Source organism: Ammospiza nelsoni, chromosome Z, assembly GCF_027579445.1.
Source record: "Ammospiza nelsoni isolate bAmmNel1 chromosome Z, bAmmNel1.pri, whole genome shotgun sequence".
Taxonomy (NCBI): Eukaryota; Metazoa; Chordata; class Aves; order Passeriformes; family Passerellidae; genus Ammospiza; species Ammospiza nelsoni.
The window spans coordinates 87,809,050-87,828,701 of NC_080669.1; the positions used below are offsets into that span (position 1 = coordinate 87,809,050).

The 19,652-nt window shown below is 43.7% G+C and overlaps 1 protein-coding gene across 2 annotated transcripts; it reads left to right on the top strand.

Annotated features, from left to right (window-relative positions):
• The first annotated feature begins 93 nt into the window (after positions 1–93).
• Positions 94–17,008, top strand: SKA1 (spindle and kinetochore associated complex subunit 1). 2 transcript variants are annotated; one of them, XM_059492237.1, is made up of 9 exons: positions 94–150; positions 981–1,084; positions 1,698–1,822; positions 2,777–2,865; positions 6,284–6,421; positions 6,792–6,938; positions 11,577–11,746; positions 15,618–15,775; positions 16,049–17,008. In XM_059492237.1, the coding sequence occupies exons 2-8, from the start codon at positions 997–999 to the stop codon at positions 15,764–15,766; spliced, it is 906 nt and encodes a 301-aa protein (XP_059348220.1). In that variant the 5' UTR covers positions 94–150; positions 981–996; the 3' UTR covers positions 15,767–15,775; positions 16,049–17,008. The 2 variants fall into 2 exon arrangements, with proteins under 2 accessions (XP_059348220.1, XP_059348221.1); XM_059492238.1 differs by having other exon boundaries at positions 109–201.
• Positions 17,009–19,652: the final 2,644 nt, after the last annotated feature.

The window sequence follows — 19,652 nt, forward strand, 5'->3', positions numbered from 1 at the left end:
GAGCGCGGCCCTCAGCGCGCACGCGCCGTGCCCGCCCACCCCCAACGCCCGCCCACCCCAACGCCCGCCCGCGCGCGGCAGATTTAAACCGGGGCTCCGCTCGGGCCTGGTGAGACTTGAGGAGAAACGTCCGCTGCTGGGGAGGCACAGGTGAGCTCGATCCCTTCAGGGTGTCCCGATCCGCCTCGGCGTTCCGCGCAGGTACGGAGGGTGGAGGAGGCGGCAGGTCTCTAAGAACGGGTTTAATAAGCGCGGTAGTTGATAGTATTTTAAGCCAAAAGAGGAATAAAGACGTTTTAAAAGTTTCCAAGTGTGAGCCGCCGGAAGGAGCTGTGTGAGCGCTCAGCGCCGGGCCACAGTGTTAAATGCGGGGGTTTGTCACATTGTATAATTTTTTCTTTTAATCAATTCCTGTCTATAAGAAGGTTAAAAATTCTATTATTATAGACAATATAGTAATCGATATATAATGCTCTTTTTGATGCCTCCAGACTTCACTAATAACTCTGCTAACGCTTTTTTTTTTTTTTTTTTTTTGCTTAATTATGTTTTTAAAAAAACACACCTCTTTAAACATCAATCATCTGATGTAGTCTCCTTGAGAGAGTCTTCTAAAACTGCCTTACATAAGCCAGGTATTTCTTGGTTTTTGCAGTAAATTCCAGCTCCTTTTTTACTGCACACTTCAATGTAATAAGGATGCTCCTGGTCTCGTGAGGAATCGCTGCACTGATATCACACTGCATTTATGTCCAAAGTTCTGCGAAAATTATTGCCTTGTCTAGTGCCACTTTATGCTTCCTTTCTTGCCTTCAATTTAGATAAAAAAGATAAAAAATAATTACTCCATTTACTGTTTCATTTATGTTCCTTTTGCTTCTGTGACAGATCAGTGTCTTTCTAAAAATTCTGCTTTTGTAGGCAATGTTTCCAACTCGGGTCATTATTAAATTCCTACCTTCATTTTTGTTCCCCCTCAGTGTGCTTATAAAGGATATGGCGTCCTCAAGATTAGAAGATTTAGCCATCCACATCGACAAGAAGATTGCAAATATTAAAAAGTGTCTCTTATTTAGAGACATAGGTAAACAAGAGCAGCAGTGGTGTTTGGCTTGCACTTCACTCCAGGAAAGACCCTGAGGGGCTGGAGCTGGGGAAGGGGCTGGAGCCCCAGGAGAGGCTGAGGGAGCTGGGCGGGGGCTGAGCCTGGAGCAAAGGAGGCTCAGGGGGGCCCTTGTGGCTCTGCACAGCTCCTGACAGGAGGGGACAGCCGGGGGGAACAGGGACAGGAGCAGAGGGAACGGCCTCAGGCTGGGCATGGGCAGGCTCAGGGTGGGCACAGCAGGAATTTCTCCATAGAAAGGGAGGTCAGGAATCCACCAGGGAGGTGGTGGAATCCCGAAGGGATTTCAAAGCCATGTGGCTGTGACACTTGGGACACGGGTTAGTGGTGGCCTTGACAGTGCTCTGGGGGATTAGTTGGACCTGGTCTTTGAGGGCTTTTCCAAGCTAAGTGATTCCATGAACTCTGTTGGCTATGTGGAGTACAAGGCTGACAGTTTGGTTTGCTGCTTGTCCTGGATGGATATGGTGGCTGAGGAGCAGGGAGTTAGATAATCACTGCTTGTGAAGGGGAGGAATATTGGAATTTGTTTTTTTCTTGGAGACATTGTAGCTTAACGTTCTCTCTTTTACAGGGAAGAATGATTCTTGGAAGCCTGTGATCCGTAAAATGCATAATGAGGTTATCTGTGTACATGATCTCCTGCATAAAATGGAAAAGGAGGTTAAAGAGCAGGAAAAACTGAATTATTCCCTCCAAGTAATTTTTTTCTTTTCCTGTTCATAAAATACTGAAAGATTCAAAGAAGTCTTTGATATATATGTCTCTTTTTCCCCTAGATTCTTAGTGATGTTGGGGTGCATGTGCTTACAGGAGAAACTGGGGCTTGGAACAGGCTTGCTGACGGTTTGTCAAGCAGTTCTCCAGAGCAATGAACATTAAAAAATTGTATTTTTCAAGGCTTGTACATAGAATCATAGAATTGTAGAATGGTTTGAATCAGAAGGAGCCTTAAAGCTCGTCCAGTCCAGCCCTTGCCATGGGCAGGGACACCTCCCACTGTCCCAGGCTGCTCCCAGCCCCATCCAGCCTGGCCTGGGGCACTGCCAGGGATCCAGGGGCAGCTACAGCTGCTCTGGGCACCCTGGGTCAGGGAAGAATTTATTCTTAATATCTAATCTAAGCCTACCTTCCTTCATCCTAAGGGCATTAAAATCATGCGTTTATCACTGGCCTTGAAAACATGTCTTTATCATAATAGACACGGTGATCTAAAGAGCAGTTCTACTTACACATCTTTGCAATAGCTGCACAAAGTATTCAATTAGAATATTTGTCTGGTTTTCTACTGTATGTTCACGGTGCTTTTGTTAAGTCTTTTGTGGAAATGTTATCTGGGGAATGGAGGTGAGTTTACCACAGTATCTCATCTTCACCACCACCATTCCCCAATCAGACCTTGCTCAGGGTGTATTGCTAAAGTTCCTTTTGCCTGCTCAAATTTCTCTGATATTCTGAGGGCAAGGACAGACACTTCTTCCTTTGTATCTTTACTAGTTTTCCTGGGGAAATTATGGGATAAGGAGGTAAGATGGTGGGGAGAAAACAAAGACATCTATTTAAAAAGCTGAAAATTAATTTACTATCACCCTAATTTTACATGCTTGGTGTTAGTAGGATGAGATTTCTGATACAGTCTGATATCAATTTCAGGAGATACGGAAGACTGCTGAGAGAAATCAGAAAACAGCGCAGCACCTCCTTGAACTCATTCCATGCCATCTGCCTAAGATCCAGAGCTGGTATGTGGTACCTGAGCCCGGGGGATCTGGGCTGCTCCTGGCACTGTCCAGCTGCAGCGCTGTACAGCTGTGCTCCTTTCACTCCACGTTAACTGGGGACCTCTGGGAGCCCAAGTTGTTGTGTCTGTTGATTCTGGAATTGGATCTCATCAAGGCTTGTGCTAGCACCCCAACAAATCTGTCAGATCAAGCCTGTAAAATCCCAGGTTGTTCCAAAGGGAGCTTCCAGGGACAGGTGTGATGTAGTAGAAAGCAAGTGCTTCTCTGAGTCTGGGCATTCCTTCCTTTAGAATCACAAACACACCACTTTTGTAACTGCAGTGCCTACTCATTAAAGGGTTAGTTGCTCAAATGCTGGGTCACTAGAAGTGAAGTTCACCACTGCCCTTCCAAATACAATTCAAAATCAAAAATCCTCTAACTCAGTTGTCTTTCTGAAGGACTTTGAATTGTGTTTGTGGGAGTTTTGTTCTCTTTTCCCTACAGGAGTCCTGCATTTATTTCAGCTAGCTTGCCTTGGAGAGGGCTGTGGTAAGAAGCTTTTCAGAGTCAAGTAGCTCAAGTGTGTGAAAATGACAAGTATGTGAATTAACAGTTTCAACAGAATTAATGATACTTGGAAGGCTTCTAAGACATTTCAACTCTGTTTCTCATCTCTTTCTCCATCTTTTGGAGCTGCTTTTTTTTATAGAGTATTATTGGTGTGTGTCACTCTGCAAGTGACCCTCATTATCTGGGGGTCCCAGATTTTCTTTCCCGCCTTGTCGCTTGTCAGGAGGCAATGCATTAGTTTGAACTCAGTGCTTCCAGTATGTGCCCTGAATCAACCAGCTTCACTTGGTCTGGCTCCTCATGCCAGAGAAACCTGTCTCAAAACACGACAGACATATTCCAGCAAAGTAAAAGGTTAAATGTGTGGAAAAAGGGTTCTAAAAGAGAAAAATAAATGGTAATTTCTGTTGGTGTGTGGCAGTAGGGTCATTGGTGTAGGTATTGTATTGAAATTCTTCTTAGCTGGTGAAGAGATGACTATTCTTATTCTCACTCTTTAGAGATGAAGCCCTCAGTTTAGGAAATAGCCTCTCAAAATGTCTCTAGGGGTGATGTGTTTCTTTTCAATTTAGATGTTGCTGTTTTGTGTGTGTGTGTGTAAGAATTGAAGTTTTTCAGAAATTACCACTTGGGTTCTGCCTTCCTGTCATAACTTACTTTCTTATTGTGGGAAATCTTTTGTCTTAATTTTGTGTTAGCTCCTGGAAATTGTTTAGATGTAAAGGAGGCTTGTTCAGTGATTGCGCCACCTCTGACACCAAAAGATTTTTTGGGATGTTATTTCCCTTACAGTCTTGTCCTGCTTGTGATTAGGAAGTTAATATGACTTTAGCCAGATCTTCCCGTTCTAGAGAGAACTGCAGTATGTAAAACCAACCAAGTTTTTCTGATAATTTTCTACAGATTGTGCTCAGCCAGCTCACAGCTGCTGTTCTGTCAGTGTCAGTTTGTTGCTGGTTTTTCTTGAGTAATAATACATTGTGTGATGATGCCATTTGTCAAAACACACTTTCTTCTTTTTTCCCCATATTGTCACTTCTTGATATTCACTCTGTTGTGCAGCAGAGGGTCAAGGAAGTGTAAGGGACATAATTGTTCAATACCCACTGTATCAGTGTAAATATGTTTTCAGGCCTCTTCCTCTCCTTTCTGTCCCTGGGGCTGTGGATATTAATGTTGAGTGATTTTTGTGAGATAATGCAGAAAGCAGAGAAGCACTTGAATGCTGGTGAGACAGGCCTCGAAGTCCCTGGGAAAATGAAAGCACCCACACAGAGAAACTCAGTAATTCATGGCTTTAGCTACTGTTTCTCTCCTATATCCTTGGGTTTTCTGTTCTTGTTCACCAGAGGAATCTCCCTGAAATAAAAAGCAAGTTCAATATCTCTCATGCTCTTTGTATTCCCTGCGTTTGTTGAGATTCAGTTTCTCGTTCCACCAGAGCCAGATTTTGTAAACAAGCATAAATATTTCCTTTTCATGGTTCAGGTCAGTGGTGAACTGTGTCTGTACCACCTCACTGCAGCAGTGCAGGGGCAAAGGAGTGGGTGGGAACACAAAGGAAGAGTGCTTGGATACGGGAATTGTCTAGAAAAGGTTTGTTGCAGTGTGATAGGCAGCAGGAGACTGGAGCGTGGGAGGAATGAAGTTTCAAGATGTGAACTTCCTTGGTTCTTGTGTTTATCCTTTCATTCCAAACCCACCTCCACCACCACCACCCTAAATGCTCCCTCCTCTCCTGTCCCTCCAGTTTGCTGACATTCCCTGCTAGCTGCAGGGTGCCAAGATTCCTTCTGTTGTTGTTCAGACGCAAACAGATGTTCTCCAGATGATGACATCTGCGATAGTTTGGCTGCAGATGTGCTGGTTCAGAAGGGCTCTGCGCGGTGTCCCAGCGCGGAGCAGAGCTGCTCCCATCCCCGTGTCAGCGAGCAGGCGGTGTGGGAGCCAGCAGGTGGCACTCACCGTCCTCTCACTGTCCTGTTCCTCGGGGAGCACAGCAGTGACGCCTCAAATCCTGCCCCTGGGGGGACAGATGGGGCACTGCCCTGTCGTTCACTGCCGTGGGACCCCATCTGCAGCAATGATCTCTTGTGGGACGGTCAGTTCTAAGCAGAGGATTATTTCCTTGTCCAGGTCAGCTCTGTACTGCTTGATGTAATTCTGCTGCACATGCCAGTAATGCCCACGTGTTCTGATGACAGTGGATTTGGCCATATGCATCACCTTTGCTGTCCTACTCAGGAGCAGCTGGGTGGGTGGCTGGCAAATCCCTTGGGGCTGGAGGCTCTAAGCTGAGGGTTTAGAGGAAGGATGAATTTATAAAAATAATGTTCTAATAATCAGGAATAAATCAGGAAATTCTTTGACCTTTTGGATCTTGCCTAAAAATTTTTTTTAAGTGTCTGCTAGGTGGTGTAGAATTTCTTTGCTTCAAAAGTTTAATGGATGAGTCAGGCTTCCCAAGATTTGAACCTGTTTCAAAGAGCTATGAAGTATTTCAAATCTGCCTGTGAAGGCTGCAGCTCTGGGCTGTGTTTTATCTGATAAAAAGCCAGGCCTTGCATTGTGTGAAATATAATGGTACATTGAATTCTGAGCTGTGCCATGCTGCACTTGGACTGCTTCCAGCTCACCTGCTAGCAGCCTCTGTAGCACAGAAAGCAAGAACTGTGCTGAAGTCAGCTGAAGGATATGATTTGAAACAGAGCAGGCTTGCTTTACTGATGCTTCTTTTGTGAAATATCACTAATTGTGTTCATCCAGCCTAACAGGATGGAACTTAGGTCTGTGACTAAGCAGTGTAGTGGAATTCTCCTTCCTACTTACCTGCTGTTTGTGCGCTGAATATTCCTTCATTTTACAGTAACACCATGCTAGCTGTGAAATGGAAAGGAGAAACAGAGGAGGCTTTCACTAAGAAAGAGAAGAAAGCTGCTAAAGAGAAAAAACCAATTAAAGAGGCAGCATTAATAACCAAGGAGGAGTCTGAAAATGTTCCTGTGTAAGTAAGCGTGGCTTCCCTTGTACCCTGGCATATCAGTTTGGGTGGCACACATAGGCTTGGGAGAGTGACCTCTTGCAGAACTGGGACTGACAGAGATGAAATATTTCATGGGGTGAAACATGACAACAGCTCCAAATGGTTTAAAGGCATTGCTAGCAAACCTGAAAATCGAATTAATTAATTGGGCTCCTCTTTATGATTTGAAACAGAGCAGGCTTGCTTTACTGATGTTTCTTTTGTGAAATATCACTAATTGTGTTCATCCAGCCTAACAGGATGGAACTTAGGTCTGTGACTAAGCAGTGTAGTGGAATTCTCCTTCCTACTTACCTGCTGTTTGTGTGCTGAATATTCCTTCATTTTACAGTAACACCATGCCAACAGAGAAATGCAAAGGAGAAACAGAGAAGGCTGTGGAACTGAGCACTAAGAAAGAGAAGAAAGCTGCTAAAGAGAAAAAACCAATTAAAGAGGCAGCATTAATAACCAAGGAAGAGTTTGAAAGTATTCCTGTGTAAGTAAGCGTGGCTTCCCTTGTACCCTGGCATATCAGTTTGGGTGGCACACATAGGCTTGGGAGAGTGACCTCTTGCAGAACTGGGACTGACAGAGATGAAATATTTCATGGGGTGAAACATGACAACAGCTCCAAATGGTTTAAAGGCATTGCTAGCAAACCTGAAAATCGAATTAATTAATTGGGCTCCTCTTTATGCTGGTATTGGGAAGATGGAAACTGATCAGTCAGAACCCAAACCTCTTATCTCAAAAGTCACTGTAATTGTATGAACAGAGATTTATTAGCTAACAGGTGAATCCTCATCTTGTTTTGAGAACTGACATTAAAAAAAGAGCCACCATCTCATAACATGGAGGGTTTGTTTACATATAGAAAGAAGAACAGTGATAAATACTGGTTTTATTTGACCCACATATTGGTTTCTGGAAACTTCAGGTCTTGACATACCACTCTGTTTTGAGACAGGAAAAGGAATCAGACTTGTTAAAAGCAAAAAACCCACTTTGCACTAAAATTCCCAAATTTCTGGAATAGAAAGCTGTGGGTGTTTTCCCCTAACATCAGGACCTGACTAATGGATATCCTTGTCTGAAGTCTGATATATAGGAATAACTTCTTAAAGAGCATTTGGGTGGCATGGTTAAATGTTTCTGCAAGAAGAAGAAATTTCTCTTGATGCCTAAGGCTAAATTGTTATTGAGATTCTAGATTTACTGTGCTCCCTGACGATACCTGTTTCAGTAAGAAATATAGTTTTGAGTCTGTACTTTACTTAAGGCTTTCCAATAATTTTTTCTATAGCCTTCAAAATTTTCAGGTGAGTAATGCCCATTTTCTTCCTTATCCTGAATATTGAGCTAATAATAAAGGACTTCTTAGAAGAGCATGCACCTGGTATTTTTATTCTGCAGAAGACATCAGGTATTTTGTGGATTTACTCCCTTAGGTAGTTCTCTCCTGATAAAATTATGAGAGGATAAAGCCGGAGCCTGGGAATTTTTAGTCTTTATCTCAGCTGTGGCAAGAAAAATAGACACAGATCATTCCAGACAAATACTGTTTTAACTTCCCATTAAGGCTATGATCTTCCACACCACAAGACAGGTGGAAGGACATTTGGTGCATGGTTTAGTGGTGGCCGTGGCCATGCTGGGGGAAAGCTTGGACTCGATGATCTCAGAGGGCTTTTCCCACCTAAAGGCGTTTATGATAACCCTTGAAAGTGGAAGGTTTTCCTCTGCTGTTCATGGGCATGGAGGATGGGGACAGAGGCCAGATGATCCTCTTCCTATCCATTACAGATTCACAAAACCACAGAATAAGCAGAGTTGGAAGGCACCCCTTGTGAAAATGTTGCAGCTGTGTTGGAAGATACCCATTACGGAAAGGTTGCAGCTTGGACTGTGCTAGTAGAGCTCTACAAATAATTTTATTCAGATGGGAGAAGCATGTTTGTTCTGTGGAGGAAAATTTACATGAATTTACATAGATCTATTAATCTACCAGTATTTCTGTTGCCTGGCAATGTTGTAGTACAAGATTGAGGGAGTACTTGCAATTTCACATACTGATTGACCAAATCTAAGCAGCAAATACTTGTAATACAAATTCTCTTACACTGAATGTATTCTATTGGAAGAATTAGAATTTGGTTCAGGGCCCATTTCTTCAGGTGAGCACTGGAGGTGGGGGGTGGTCACTGAAAAATGGAGGCTGTTTTCACTTGCTTTATGCTGAACATGAAAGAAAATCTATTCCTAACACCATCAGGCCACTTAAAAGGAACACAGGCTTCAGTGACTTCATAGTCCTAGGACTGGGCAGCTGGCATTTAGCAAAGGTACACACTGTGTTAAGGGGCAGATGTGGAGCACCCTGATCAAACAGAGTACTTTGCACAATAAAAAACCTGCAAATTATCTTACCCTTCAAATCTGTTGCAGGAGGGTGCTTTTGGAGGAAGATAAAGGACATTTCACAGTACCTGTCTTTGTTAACTTTTGACTTTGAGGCAGAGGAAAATGTTTGCTTTATTCTGTGTCTAGAATTTTTACTCCTTTCTAAAAATCTTACTGCTGAAAGCATTTTAGATTCTGTGCATTCATTATAACTCTCAAGTCTCAAAAGATGGTGGCTTGGGAGAATACATGGCTATTTTAGCCCAACCGTTTTTGAGAGAGCAGGGGGTGGCCATTACAAGCTTTATCTCTTTTAGAGTGGTATATATGTGTTATATTGATGTTATTCTTTTCTCTGAGGAACATGGCACTGTGCTCTGGTTTTCATACCTATAGAAAAAATGCTTTGAAAAAGGGCTTCTGTGGATTAAAAAAAGAAACTGACTGCATCTTTTTTAGAAGAGTTTTGAATTTTACTGCATTTGGAATAGTGAAGCAGATTTTAAAGTTATTTTAAATCTAAATTAAATGCCTGAATTTGGAACTTCTCAACTTTGTATTTTTATATTAGCGTACGTACGGACTGAAATAAATGTCAGCATTAACGGGTTTTCCAGCCATGGTTGTGTAGAAACATGAGAGGGCTGTGGGACAGCTGGAGTTTTTATGATCCTTAGTTATGCACAGAATAAAAATTCCATTTGGTTTTGACAGGGTTTAATTTCGGATTAAAGCATCTTGGATGCCTGAGGGCCTCTCAAAGAACATTTGTGTTTAGGTTTAGGCAGCCCAGTCCTGCCTCTCTGTTTCAGTTTCAGGATGAGCTGAGGGGCTGCCTTGCCTTTACTGAGTGTGCTCACTGTCTGTGTGTTGACAGTGGGAGCACAGGAACTTAAATAAAGGTGTTTTATACCTCTGGGCTGAGCCTTCCTCGCTCTGCACGCTCCCCTGTGCAGCAGGGAGGCAAAGAGAGCAATAAACAGCAGTTAATGCAGCAGGCAGAGCCCTGCTGTGGTTTACAGGCTGTGCTCCTGCTGTGGCTGCATGTCGGGGGGGGGTACTGCTGCTTTATTACTGGGCATTTATAGCTACGGGATGGCTGCGCCTCCAATGCTGAATTCCTGAATTCATCGAGGTAGCAATAAAGTTGAAAGCTGGTTGCAAGTAACTTAGTGGCTACTAAGTTTCAAATTCGGTTTGGAGGCAGAGCAATTGCTTTGAATTCAGTTTTACACGCCTAGCCGACCTGTCTGCCTGGCAGGGACTGGCTGCTGTTGGAATCTACAGCACTTATTTTGAGTTGGCAATTGCAGAATGCCTGTCTGAATTCTGGTTGGGAATACTGAACTTGTAATTGATTACCTACTTCTGCTTTGAATTCTTTGTGTGCTCCCCAAAGATTGAACTTGTCTGCTCAGATTAAAACGAGGGAGGAACTCGCTGTTCATTGATCTTTTCAGTCTCGCTGTCCTGCAGCTTTGAGCCACCTGCTCTACTGACCTAGAGCATTCATTCTCAGAATTAATTGTAACACTTGTGTAATTCCTCACATCTGCAAACCAATACTGAGCAAAACACAAACAGGCTGGGTTTGTTGTAGCAACTGAATGAAGGCCACAGGAGAATGCAGATTGCAGGGTTAGCCCAGCCTTTACTGCCATTTTTGGGAGGGGGAAGGAAAGTATTGTTGTATTTAGCTTACTGCTTGTGATTAGAGTTCAGATTTCATTTTTATATAATGGTTTCTTAGTGTGCAGCACAGTTCCTTTTCCTTGAAGGCATGACTTTACATCTATAATACTGAATAGCCTTACTTGCAAATCTTCCAATGTTCTAGTATTTCCACATCACTTTGTTCTTTATCTTCTGTGCTTCCTGTACCTCTAGGCTGTTATCAACAGACCTTATTCTTCTAGTACTAGTATTATGAAAAGCTCTGAGAGTTCAGAAATGGATGCTGGTGGTGCAGAACCTTATCTTCACAGCTCAGCAGGCTCCACAGAAATATACAGAAGGCAACACACAGCTAGCAGCTCATCAAAAAACACCAAATAATCACAGAATCACTGGGTTGGAAGAGACCTTCACGATCATCATGTGCAACCCATACCCTAACACCTCAACTAAACCATGGCACTTAGTGCCACAGCAAAAAAAACAAAGCAAAAACCAACCAAACAAACATTAACAAACCAACAAAAAAATTTAAAAGGGCCCATGGTGGGCACGGGGCCGCTGTGCTCCGGCTCCGATCTATGCCGACTGCCGGATTGTTCACTGCCCTGGCCAAACAATAAATGGCTGTAACATCAAACACAGCTCATTTGTGGTGATAACATGAGCCAAGTTGTGCTCCTAGGCAGACATTTCATTTTATGCTGTTTTCTGCAAAGTTGCTTTATTTTTCTGTGTTTAAGTGGCACACTATAAAAGCAACCTTTATTCCATTTTGAAAAGCTTTTTACAGCTTAAACACTGAATGCATTCTGCTTCCTAATTTAACTTTCTAGTATTTTATCTTTCTGGTTTATGTTCTGTCACAGCCTTTTTACCTTCAGGATTGTTAAGCAATCAAGGAAATGAGCAGAATTAACTACTAGATATATTAATTTATACAAAACAGGAGAAACTGCCTCTAACAAGGAATGGCTTCTTCAGTTAAGGCAGATGAAAGAGAAGAATAAACACAGAACTTTGTGACTTTCTAGTTACTGATTCTTATTTTTATTTGTAGGTATTTGAAAGGCCGTATAAAACATGATGAGATTAATGCAGTTGTTCAAGATATTAACAAGGCCATGCTGGCCAAGTACAAGATCTTGTGTCAGCCTTTGAAGTCTATGACTGCACCAGTCAGAAGCCTCTACCACAGGTTCATAGAAGGAGAAACTAAGGATACAAGAGGTATTTTTTTCCTTGTTAGTACCAAACTCATAACACTTGGATGTTGCAGGAGAAGTATAAAAATACTGGTCTTTTTTTCAGGATTTTTGACTGAAGTTTCCCATAGTGATTGGCTCACTTTTTCCATGTTTTCCTTGAAAAATGTCCCTTTGATGGTGTGTCATGGCAGAAACTCTGAGTGCACAAAGATTTAGTTTGGAATCGCTACAAGTTCTGGAAACTCTTAGTTTGATAACCAAACCATAGAAATGTGTTCTCAGGTGTTAAACTTGGTTGGACATGAATTATTAAAAATTTTTTATGAAGTTGGGAAATCTGGCTAATTAATTGTGCTGCAGTGGCTTTGTGGAAGAGGTAAATCTGTCTGATAATCTTAAAAAATTTTCTCCTCTTAAAAGCATAGAGGGAGTGAAAACCAAAATACCTTTCTTTCAATTGAAAAGTTGCACTTACAGGCTAGTTTTCCCAAAAATATGTGCCACAGTAAGTCTCTAACATTAAAATCTCCTTTTTGACATGCCTTTCCTCTTGAGAACAAGTACATAATTATTCCTGGGGGCATAGTGCTCGTATCAAGCTTGGAGATGTCCTTAGAATGCCCTCATGTTTCCAAGTTCAGGCAAAAAGAGTGGAGCAAGCTGTCTTCTGCCTCCCATAAAAAGAGCTGTCTCTGACAGAACCATGGCACCCACCTTCTGTTTTAGCCCTGGACAGAATGCTAGAACTTCTGCCCTGAGCATTCACTGGGCACTCGGGAGTGCCCTGAAGATTACCTGCAACTTTTTCTTCCTTCCTTTGGTTTTGCTGCTCTTCAAGACTGTGGATATTATAGTATGATGTTAACATCAGTGACTTCTGGGTTCTAAATGCAGCTTTTCTGTAGGGAGGGAATTCTCACCTGATGGACATGCTGGCACTTTGTTCTGAGACCTGTAAGATAAACACAGAATCACAGAATGGTTTGGATGGGAAGTGGCCTTCAATATTAAACCACCTCCACCTCCTGCCTTGGGCAGGGACACCTCCCACTGTCCCAGGCTGCTCCCAGCCCCATCCAGCCTGGCCTGGGGCACTGCCAGGGATCCAGGGGCAGCCACAGCTGCTCTGGGCACCCTGGGCCAGGGCCTGCCCACCCTCCCAGCCAGCCATTCCTAATTCCCAATGTGCCAAAATCTGTGCCTGCCCTCTGGCAGTGGGAGCCATTGCCTGGGTGCTGTCCCTGCCTGCCTTGTCCCCAGGGGCTGTGCAGCTCTCCTGGAGCCCCTGGAGGCCCTGGCAGGGGCTCTGAGGTGTCCCTGGAGCTTCTCTGGTGCAGCTGAACAGCCCCAGCTGTGCCAGGCTGGCTCCAGAGCAGAGGGGCTCCAGCCCTGGCAGCAGCTCCGTGGCCTCCTCTGCACTGGCTGCAGCAGCTCCACGTCCTTCTCATGCTGCAGTCACAGGGCTGGACACAGGACTCCAGATGAGATCTCAGTTACCATACAAAGCTCATTGTTGTAAAGGGCTTTATTAATATTGATCTAAGCACAGAATGCAGCTAGGTAAATTCATTCTAATGCGGCTAGATAAATTTGTGTGACTGACTTTTGGTTTGGGCTGTGATGGTTTGGCTTCTCTCTAAGCATGTTTTGCCTCAGTTGAACAGAAGCTTATATTAATCTGGATTTCTTAAAATACTGGCTTCATCAATTTAATTTACAGCACATTTTTGGTGTCACTGCTCCTATCCTTAGGACAGTAGTAAAGAGTTTGAGCCCACAGCTGTAGAAGAGAGGCTGAACACTAGAAGGGCCCTCCTGGGCTTGGAGTGCTGCTCAGTCTGTACTGTGATCCACAACAGTCTTGGCTGCAGGGAAGAAGCCATTCTAGCAACTTGAGAAAGCTACAGCTAGTCAGAGAATCTTCTGTCAGCTGGGGGCCTTAAGTCTGAAAAACTGAAGTGCTTAATTGCTTTAAGTACCTGAGAGATGGTCTTTATTTCTTGTTTATCTTGGGCAGCTCAGTTAGGAAACTAGGACATTCAGCATCTGATAGAGCGTGTGTAGTTGTGTGGTAGATGGTTTTGTTTGGGGCTTTTTTGTGATTAATGATTTAGAAAGCCTAGAGAAAAGTCCTGGCAGGCTGTCAGATGGTTCTTATCTGGCCAGCACAAAATGATTAAATGTCTTTATCCATTGCATTTTTCAGGATGATGTTCCGCATCCATTGATTTGTTTGTTTAAATCTCTCCTGTGAGTGTCTCTCTGCTTAGGATTCCCACTGCTTCTCAGCCTGGGCTGATTGCCAGCTGACCTCTTCTCTGATTTCAAGATGAGAGAAGATGCTGCCTGGGTTATCAGGGTCACTAACAGCCACTCAGGTGGTTCAGTGAGTTTAGATGCTTGTTTAGCACATGAACCAAACCACTGCCCTTCACCCAGCTCTGATTTCTTCACAAAAAAGATCCTGCTCTGCTGAATGTTGCCACTCTGGATTGTGAGCAAATATAAGAAGGAATCTTGTTTTATCAGAATTCAGGACGTTCTGATGCTGCCCCAGATGTAACAGACTGTGAAGGCAGCAGGCAGGTTATGCCTGGCTTCCCAACACTGTTTGGGTGTGTTGGTGTCCCTGGAAGTTGTAAATGGTCTCTATTTGAGACCATTTTCTATTTTGAGCAGTAATGCAGTTCTTCTTTCTTTCCTAATAAACAAACTTCCTACTTCTCATCTGTATGTGGATTTGGTGGCGTTACAAGCTCTGAGATTCCAGCAGAGTTCCTCTCCGGGGAAATATCTCTGGATTTTGACAGTTACTGTCTCTGGAAGATTCTACTCCCTGTGAGACAAGTGTGTCACCACCTCTCATGAGAGGCCCAGGCTGTGAGAAAACACGATCTGTTATTTCTCAGCTCTATCTGAGCAAGATTTTGGGGGACATTGCACTTACAAACATAATTATTGGAACCTCAGTTCTTTTCTGGCAGCGTCGGCTTTCCAGCTTGTATCAGCTATATCCCAGTGAAGCTGGAAGGACTTAACAGGAGGAAGAGATGCTCCATTTTTCCCAAGATGTCACTGCCTCAGTGTTAAGGATAAAACAAGAAGGGAGAATGTTGTCTTCTTTTTCTAAGCTGAATCACCCCTACCCTTGTGTCCTCCTTCCCATTAGACTTGGAAGCATGATACTACACATAATTCAGGAATCATTTAAGTTGGAAAAGGTTTTTAAGATCACAAATTCCAACAATATGGTGTCAAATGAGCGCTATATTCACCATGTCATCCAGGGGTACATTCATGGTTTTTTGAACACTTCCAGGGATGTTAACTCCATCGCTGCCCTAGGCAGCCTGAAATTTAGTGACAATTTGCTTACAGAAGTAGTTAATCAACTACAAGAAGGGGGGAGCTCTCAGCTTTGATGCAGGACTTGCCTGTGCCATTTTCTTGGAGACACAGGGATGATGTTGCAAGTGATGAGTCTTTTCCTGTGATTTTCTTAAGTAATGATGGATCATTCTTTTCCAAATATGATGCAAGTCAAGGGAATGGTGGGCTGCATAGCTCTGATGCATGCAGGGCTCTGTCCTTATGGCAGGGATCTAGCTCCAGAAAGTGAGTGCCTGCTGGGAGACGGAGCTCATGGAGCGGGGCCTGTGGATGATGCAGAGTGTCTGAACTTCAGGGCAAGGCTGGCAATTCCCCTTCTGATGACAGGTTTTAAAACTAGAACAAAGTTCCCAATATTTAGTGTGAAGCCATCCTACTGACTGTAGAATTATGAATTGTACATTGTGGAATGATGAAGAAGAGGCTGTGCTGTCACTTGTGGAACGCTGAGTGTATCCCACAGCAGAGCCATTTCTGTAACAAAACTGTTGTTCGTTTTCCAGAATTGTTTTTCGTTGTGGAGGAGGATATTAAGATGTTCACTCAGCTGAAATTGGACAGGAGGTTCTACAACATCCTCTGCATCCTGAGGCACTGCAGGAGAGTGAGAGAGATTCGTAGCTCCGGGCTCATCCGCTATGTCATCTGCTAACACCTCCCTGTGCGTGACCTGACACCCTGCCCTGCTCTCCAACTGGGCCAGACAGACAGGGGTTTTCAGGCATCTACCCTAAATTAGGAGTGGCGTTCAAGTATTTGAGTTTTAATTAAGTTTTTATTTGAGTTTTAATTTGCAAAGTTATGGGAACTATAAACCCGCACCGGGAAGTCAGCTGGGCGTATTTTATAGTCAGTAAAGTTCTCTGCAGTTTAACCATGCTCCTTTGGTCCTTTTGTGTTTCTGAGTGGTTTTTTTTCTTTTTTTCTCTTTCAGAGAATTTTTCTCCCGTTTGTTGCCGAAGAGATGAGAACAATGGATATTGGAGACAAAAGATGTGGAAGGAGAGGGGTGGGACTGTGAGGTGGGGAAGAAAAGGTATGCAGTTTGGTACTGTCCCTTAGCCAGGGGCATTTCTCTTAGGAAAGGCAAAGAGGAGCCTGGGCTGGGGGTCAGGGGCTGGGCTTGGGCTTCAGTGCTCTCAGGATTGGAGGGGAGACAGGTGGGGTTTGTGGTTTTGGGTTGTGCTGCGGAGAGAATGCACTGCTCCTGCACTGCACTGCACTGCTGCTGTCCTGCACTGCTTCTCCTTGGCTTGAGTGTGCCTTTGCTTGGGGCAGCAGCCATCAAACTGGCACCTTTCCAAGCCCCAGCCTACTGGGAGGGACCCTTCCCATCTCCTGAACTACCTCAGGACTTTCTTAATCTTTCTTCTTGTGCTAACTGTACATTTTGGAGTTTTCTACATCACCTGAACAGGAAGATCTGAGGAGATCTGAATACTTCTAGACTGATTGGTGATTCTGTTAGTCTTGTTCTTTTCCACCTGCATCATGCAGACAGATTTTTTTCCTCAGATACTTAGACTGGCCTGAAACAGTTGGGGTTTGAAATAAAAATATTCACATTAATCATGAAAATTCAGGTCAGACTTGTCTTGTTTTTATTATAGGAGTCTTTATTACAGCTTTTGTTGCTTTCAAATTATTTATTAGCTTATTAAAGTTCAGAGTAGATCTATTGTGATAAATATAAACTCTGCAAGTAACAAAAACTGTTTTGATAAGAAAAGCTGTGTTCCTTTTCTTTCATGAGCCTATATCTGCTGTTATCCTAACATCTCATCTAAAGTGCCTCCTCTTGTCCCCTGTCAGCATTAACATGAAATTAAATGTGCAAAATATTCCAAATGATCTTTGAACTTTGTCAATAAAGAGATTCTGCTGCGTTTCTAGATTCCCTTTGTGTGTGTTGCATTTTGGGGTTTTGCTTTTTGGTCTTTTGCTCTGGAACACAGAGATCCAAGCTGTGATCTCTACTCTGCATTTTATTGGAATATATTTGAGGACCCTAGAGATTGTTCTTGGCTTCTGATGGGTATTAAAAAGCAAGATCAGATAGTATACAACTTTACCCTGATTTTGCCCACTCACTGTAAAGTCCTGTCAGGATTTTTTCTCTTCATATGTCACTGAACAGTGTTTTTTTATTTTTATTTCCTTAGTACTTGTTTTGGTCTGGGTAAGCTTGGTTGCTGCATGATTTTTTTCCCCCTCCTTTTCTTGTTTTGTTGTGGGGATTGCAGTTTTTGCTTAATTAGATGTTGGTTAACAGCTTTCGATCCGTTACTATGGAGTTTTTAATTTTCTGAACTATTTTCCCTCGGGCAGATTCTCACAAATGTGCTCATTATTTTAATTCCCTGTCCTAATGCTGTGTTTTCCTTCTCCCAAGGAGCTCTGCCCATGGATTGTGGTCACCTATTGTGCCCTTCCACTTTTCCTCCTCCAAAAGCTCACTCTGGCCAGGGAGCTGGAAAAGAGCAATTCCCTGGCGTCCTGGGTGAGCACCTGTCTCCTGTCTTGGATGAGCTTTTTACTGTGTCCAAGGCATTCTGGGGACAAATTCACCTCCAGGAGCTGCCTGGGTCTGGCTATCAGCAAGGAGGTGGCTTTTGGGGCACTAAGGACTTGCAGGCTCCGAGTTGCTGGCAGCTTTAGTATTGGAGAAATCCAGCAAAGTTTGCCAATTTCCAGCTTGGCACCCCACTGTCTGCCAGGGCGAGTGGCAGCAAACTTGCCTTAAAAAACTGCTGTATTCTGCAGGCTGTGCTCTGATTCCTGCCTGTCCAGTGCTCCCTGAATCACTCACCAGCAGACAGAAGGCACAGCCCTGCGTACCAGCCCTGCCAGATGGTTTAATTTAAAACCCCTGAAAGCACAGCCCGTGTGCTCACTCGCTGCTGGCGGCAGCTGCCGAAAACAACGCCGATTTAATTGCCTGGTGTAGCAATGAACGAGGAGGGAGCTCTGATCATCCCACAGCCTCAATCCCCTGGGCTCCGCTCGTGATTTCACCCCCGCGGCTCTGCGCCCCCCGGACAGCGGGAGAGAGAGCGGGGGTGATGAGTGTTGAACATGCATTTGGGAGAAAAGTCATCGAATATATGCGTTTGGGGAGCAAAGTCACTGAATATACATTTGGGGACCAGTCTGGGCTGGCCTAGATAAACAGGGTGACAGTGCTGGTGACATCCTGATGTAGTGGGTGTCCCGGCAGAGATGACAGAAGTGGCTGCTGAATCCTGCCAGGATGGTCAGTGTGAAAAACGCCCATCACTTGTTTTTAAAATTTTAGAAGTTTAATAGTAATAAAATGGTTATAAAAATAACAATATAATTAGAGTAATAAAAATTTGGACAATTCGGATTAGGACAATGTGAGACAATAGAAACAAAGAGTTATGGACCTTTTCTGGGCAAAATAAGCCCAAAAAAGCACCCACGTTAACAGAGGATTAACCCTTAAAAGCAGCAGCCTGTTGCATATTCATCTACCTCATACATGATGCATAAATCCCATTCAAACACAGAATTCTCTCTGGTCAGTGTCAACTTCTTTCTCTTAATCCTAATGGCATCTTCAGGCCTGAGCAAGGCAGGCAGAAGTTCATTTCTTCTGATAATGGAGCAATAAATTCTCTTTCTCTGAAAGATTTAGGTGTCCTGTGGGTGTTCTCTCGCTGCGAGTCCTTTCTTTTAAAAAAGTATCTTACATAACATAGTTTCTATTTTAACCTTATGTTATAACCTAAAACTGTATTTAACACACTACCTATTAATGCAGCATAACTTTCTGACGCAACACATATTACATTAATTTTAATATTTGCACAAAGCCGATCATAAAATACATTTTTCTCAGCGGGGAATGCCACCGGCGCTGTGCGCGGAGGGGCCGAGGAGGGCAGGGATGCTGTGCCGGGGGAGGGAGCAGCGCTGCGGGCAGGAGCAGGGCTCAGGAGCTGCCAGGCTGCGCTGCTTGCGGCAAAAAAGGCACCGCGCACCCCAGGGGAGCTGGCTTTCCTCCCCGTCAGAAACCCATGCACGCCTCCAAAAAGTTGAGACAAAACCAAGCTGGTTTTTAAAATGCTCTTTGTTCCTGCTGCTTTGTTGTTTTGTTTGTTAAGAAAAAAAAAAAAAATTTAAAAATAAATAATTTTTTGTTCTCCTTAACCCCTCTTCTGAGGAGGCACTAATGGAAATAATTATCTGCAGAAATCAATGCTGGGAGCAGCTCGTACCCCTGAGTATTTATGCTGCGTGCTGTTTCGGGAGGCAGCGATTTCCATCTGTGAGAGCACATGCTCCCTTTCACTGAGCCCGTGAGGAGGGAGAGAAAAGCAGCATTTCGTGTCATTCATGGATCCCCGCTTGCAGGGAGCTGATACTGAGCAGGGCTGGCAAGAGCTGCGTGAGGGAACTGGGTAAAGAAGCTCGTGGATACTGAGGAATATCACAGAGCAGTCCCTGAGCTGGAAAAGGTGTCTCCCCCATTTTTTATCAAATTTTTATCACATTTTTCTCTTAATTAAAAAATA

What these genes read in the sequence shown, in the direction of transcription:
- SKA1 (XM_059492237.1), top strand. Translation starts at nt 997, where the DNA reads ATGGCGTCCTCAAGATTAGAAGATTTAGCCATCCACATCGACAAGAAG. An exon ending in CTGCCTAAGATCCAGAGCTG is followed by an intron (nt 2,866 to 6,283) that starts GTATGTGGTACC and finishes TTCATTTTACAG; the next exon opens with TAACACCATGCTAGCTGTGA. An exon ending in GAGTTTGAAAGTATTCCTGT is followed by an intron (nt 6,939 to 11,576) that starts GTAAGTAAGCGT and finishes TTTTATTTGTAG; the next exon opens with GTATTTGAAAGGCCGTATAA.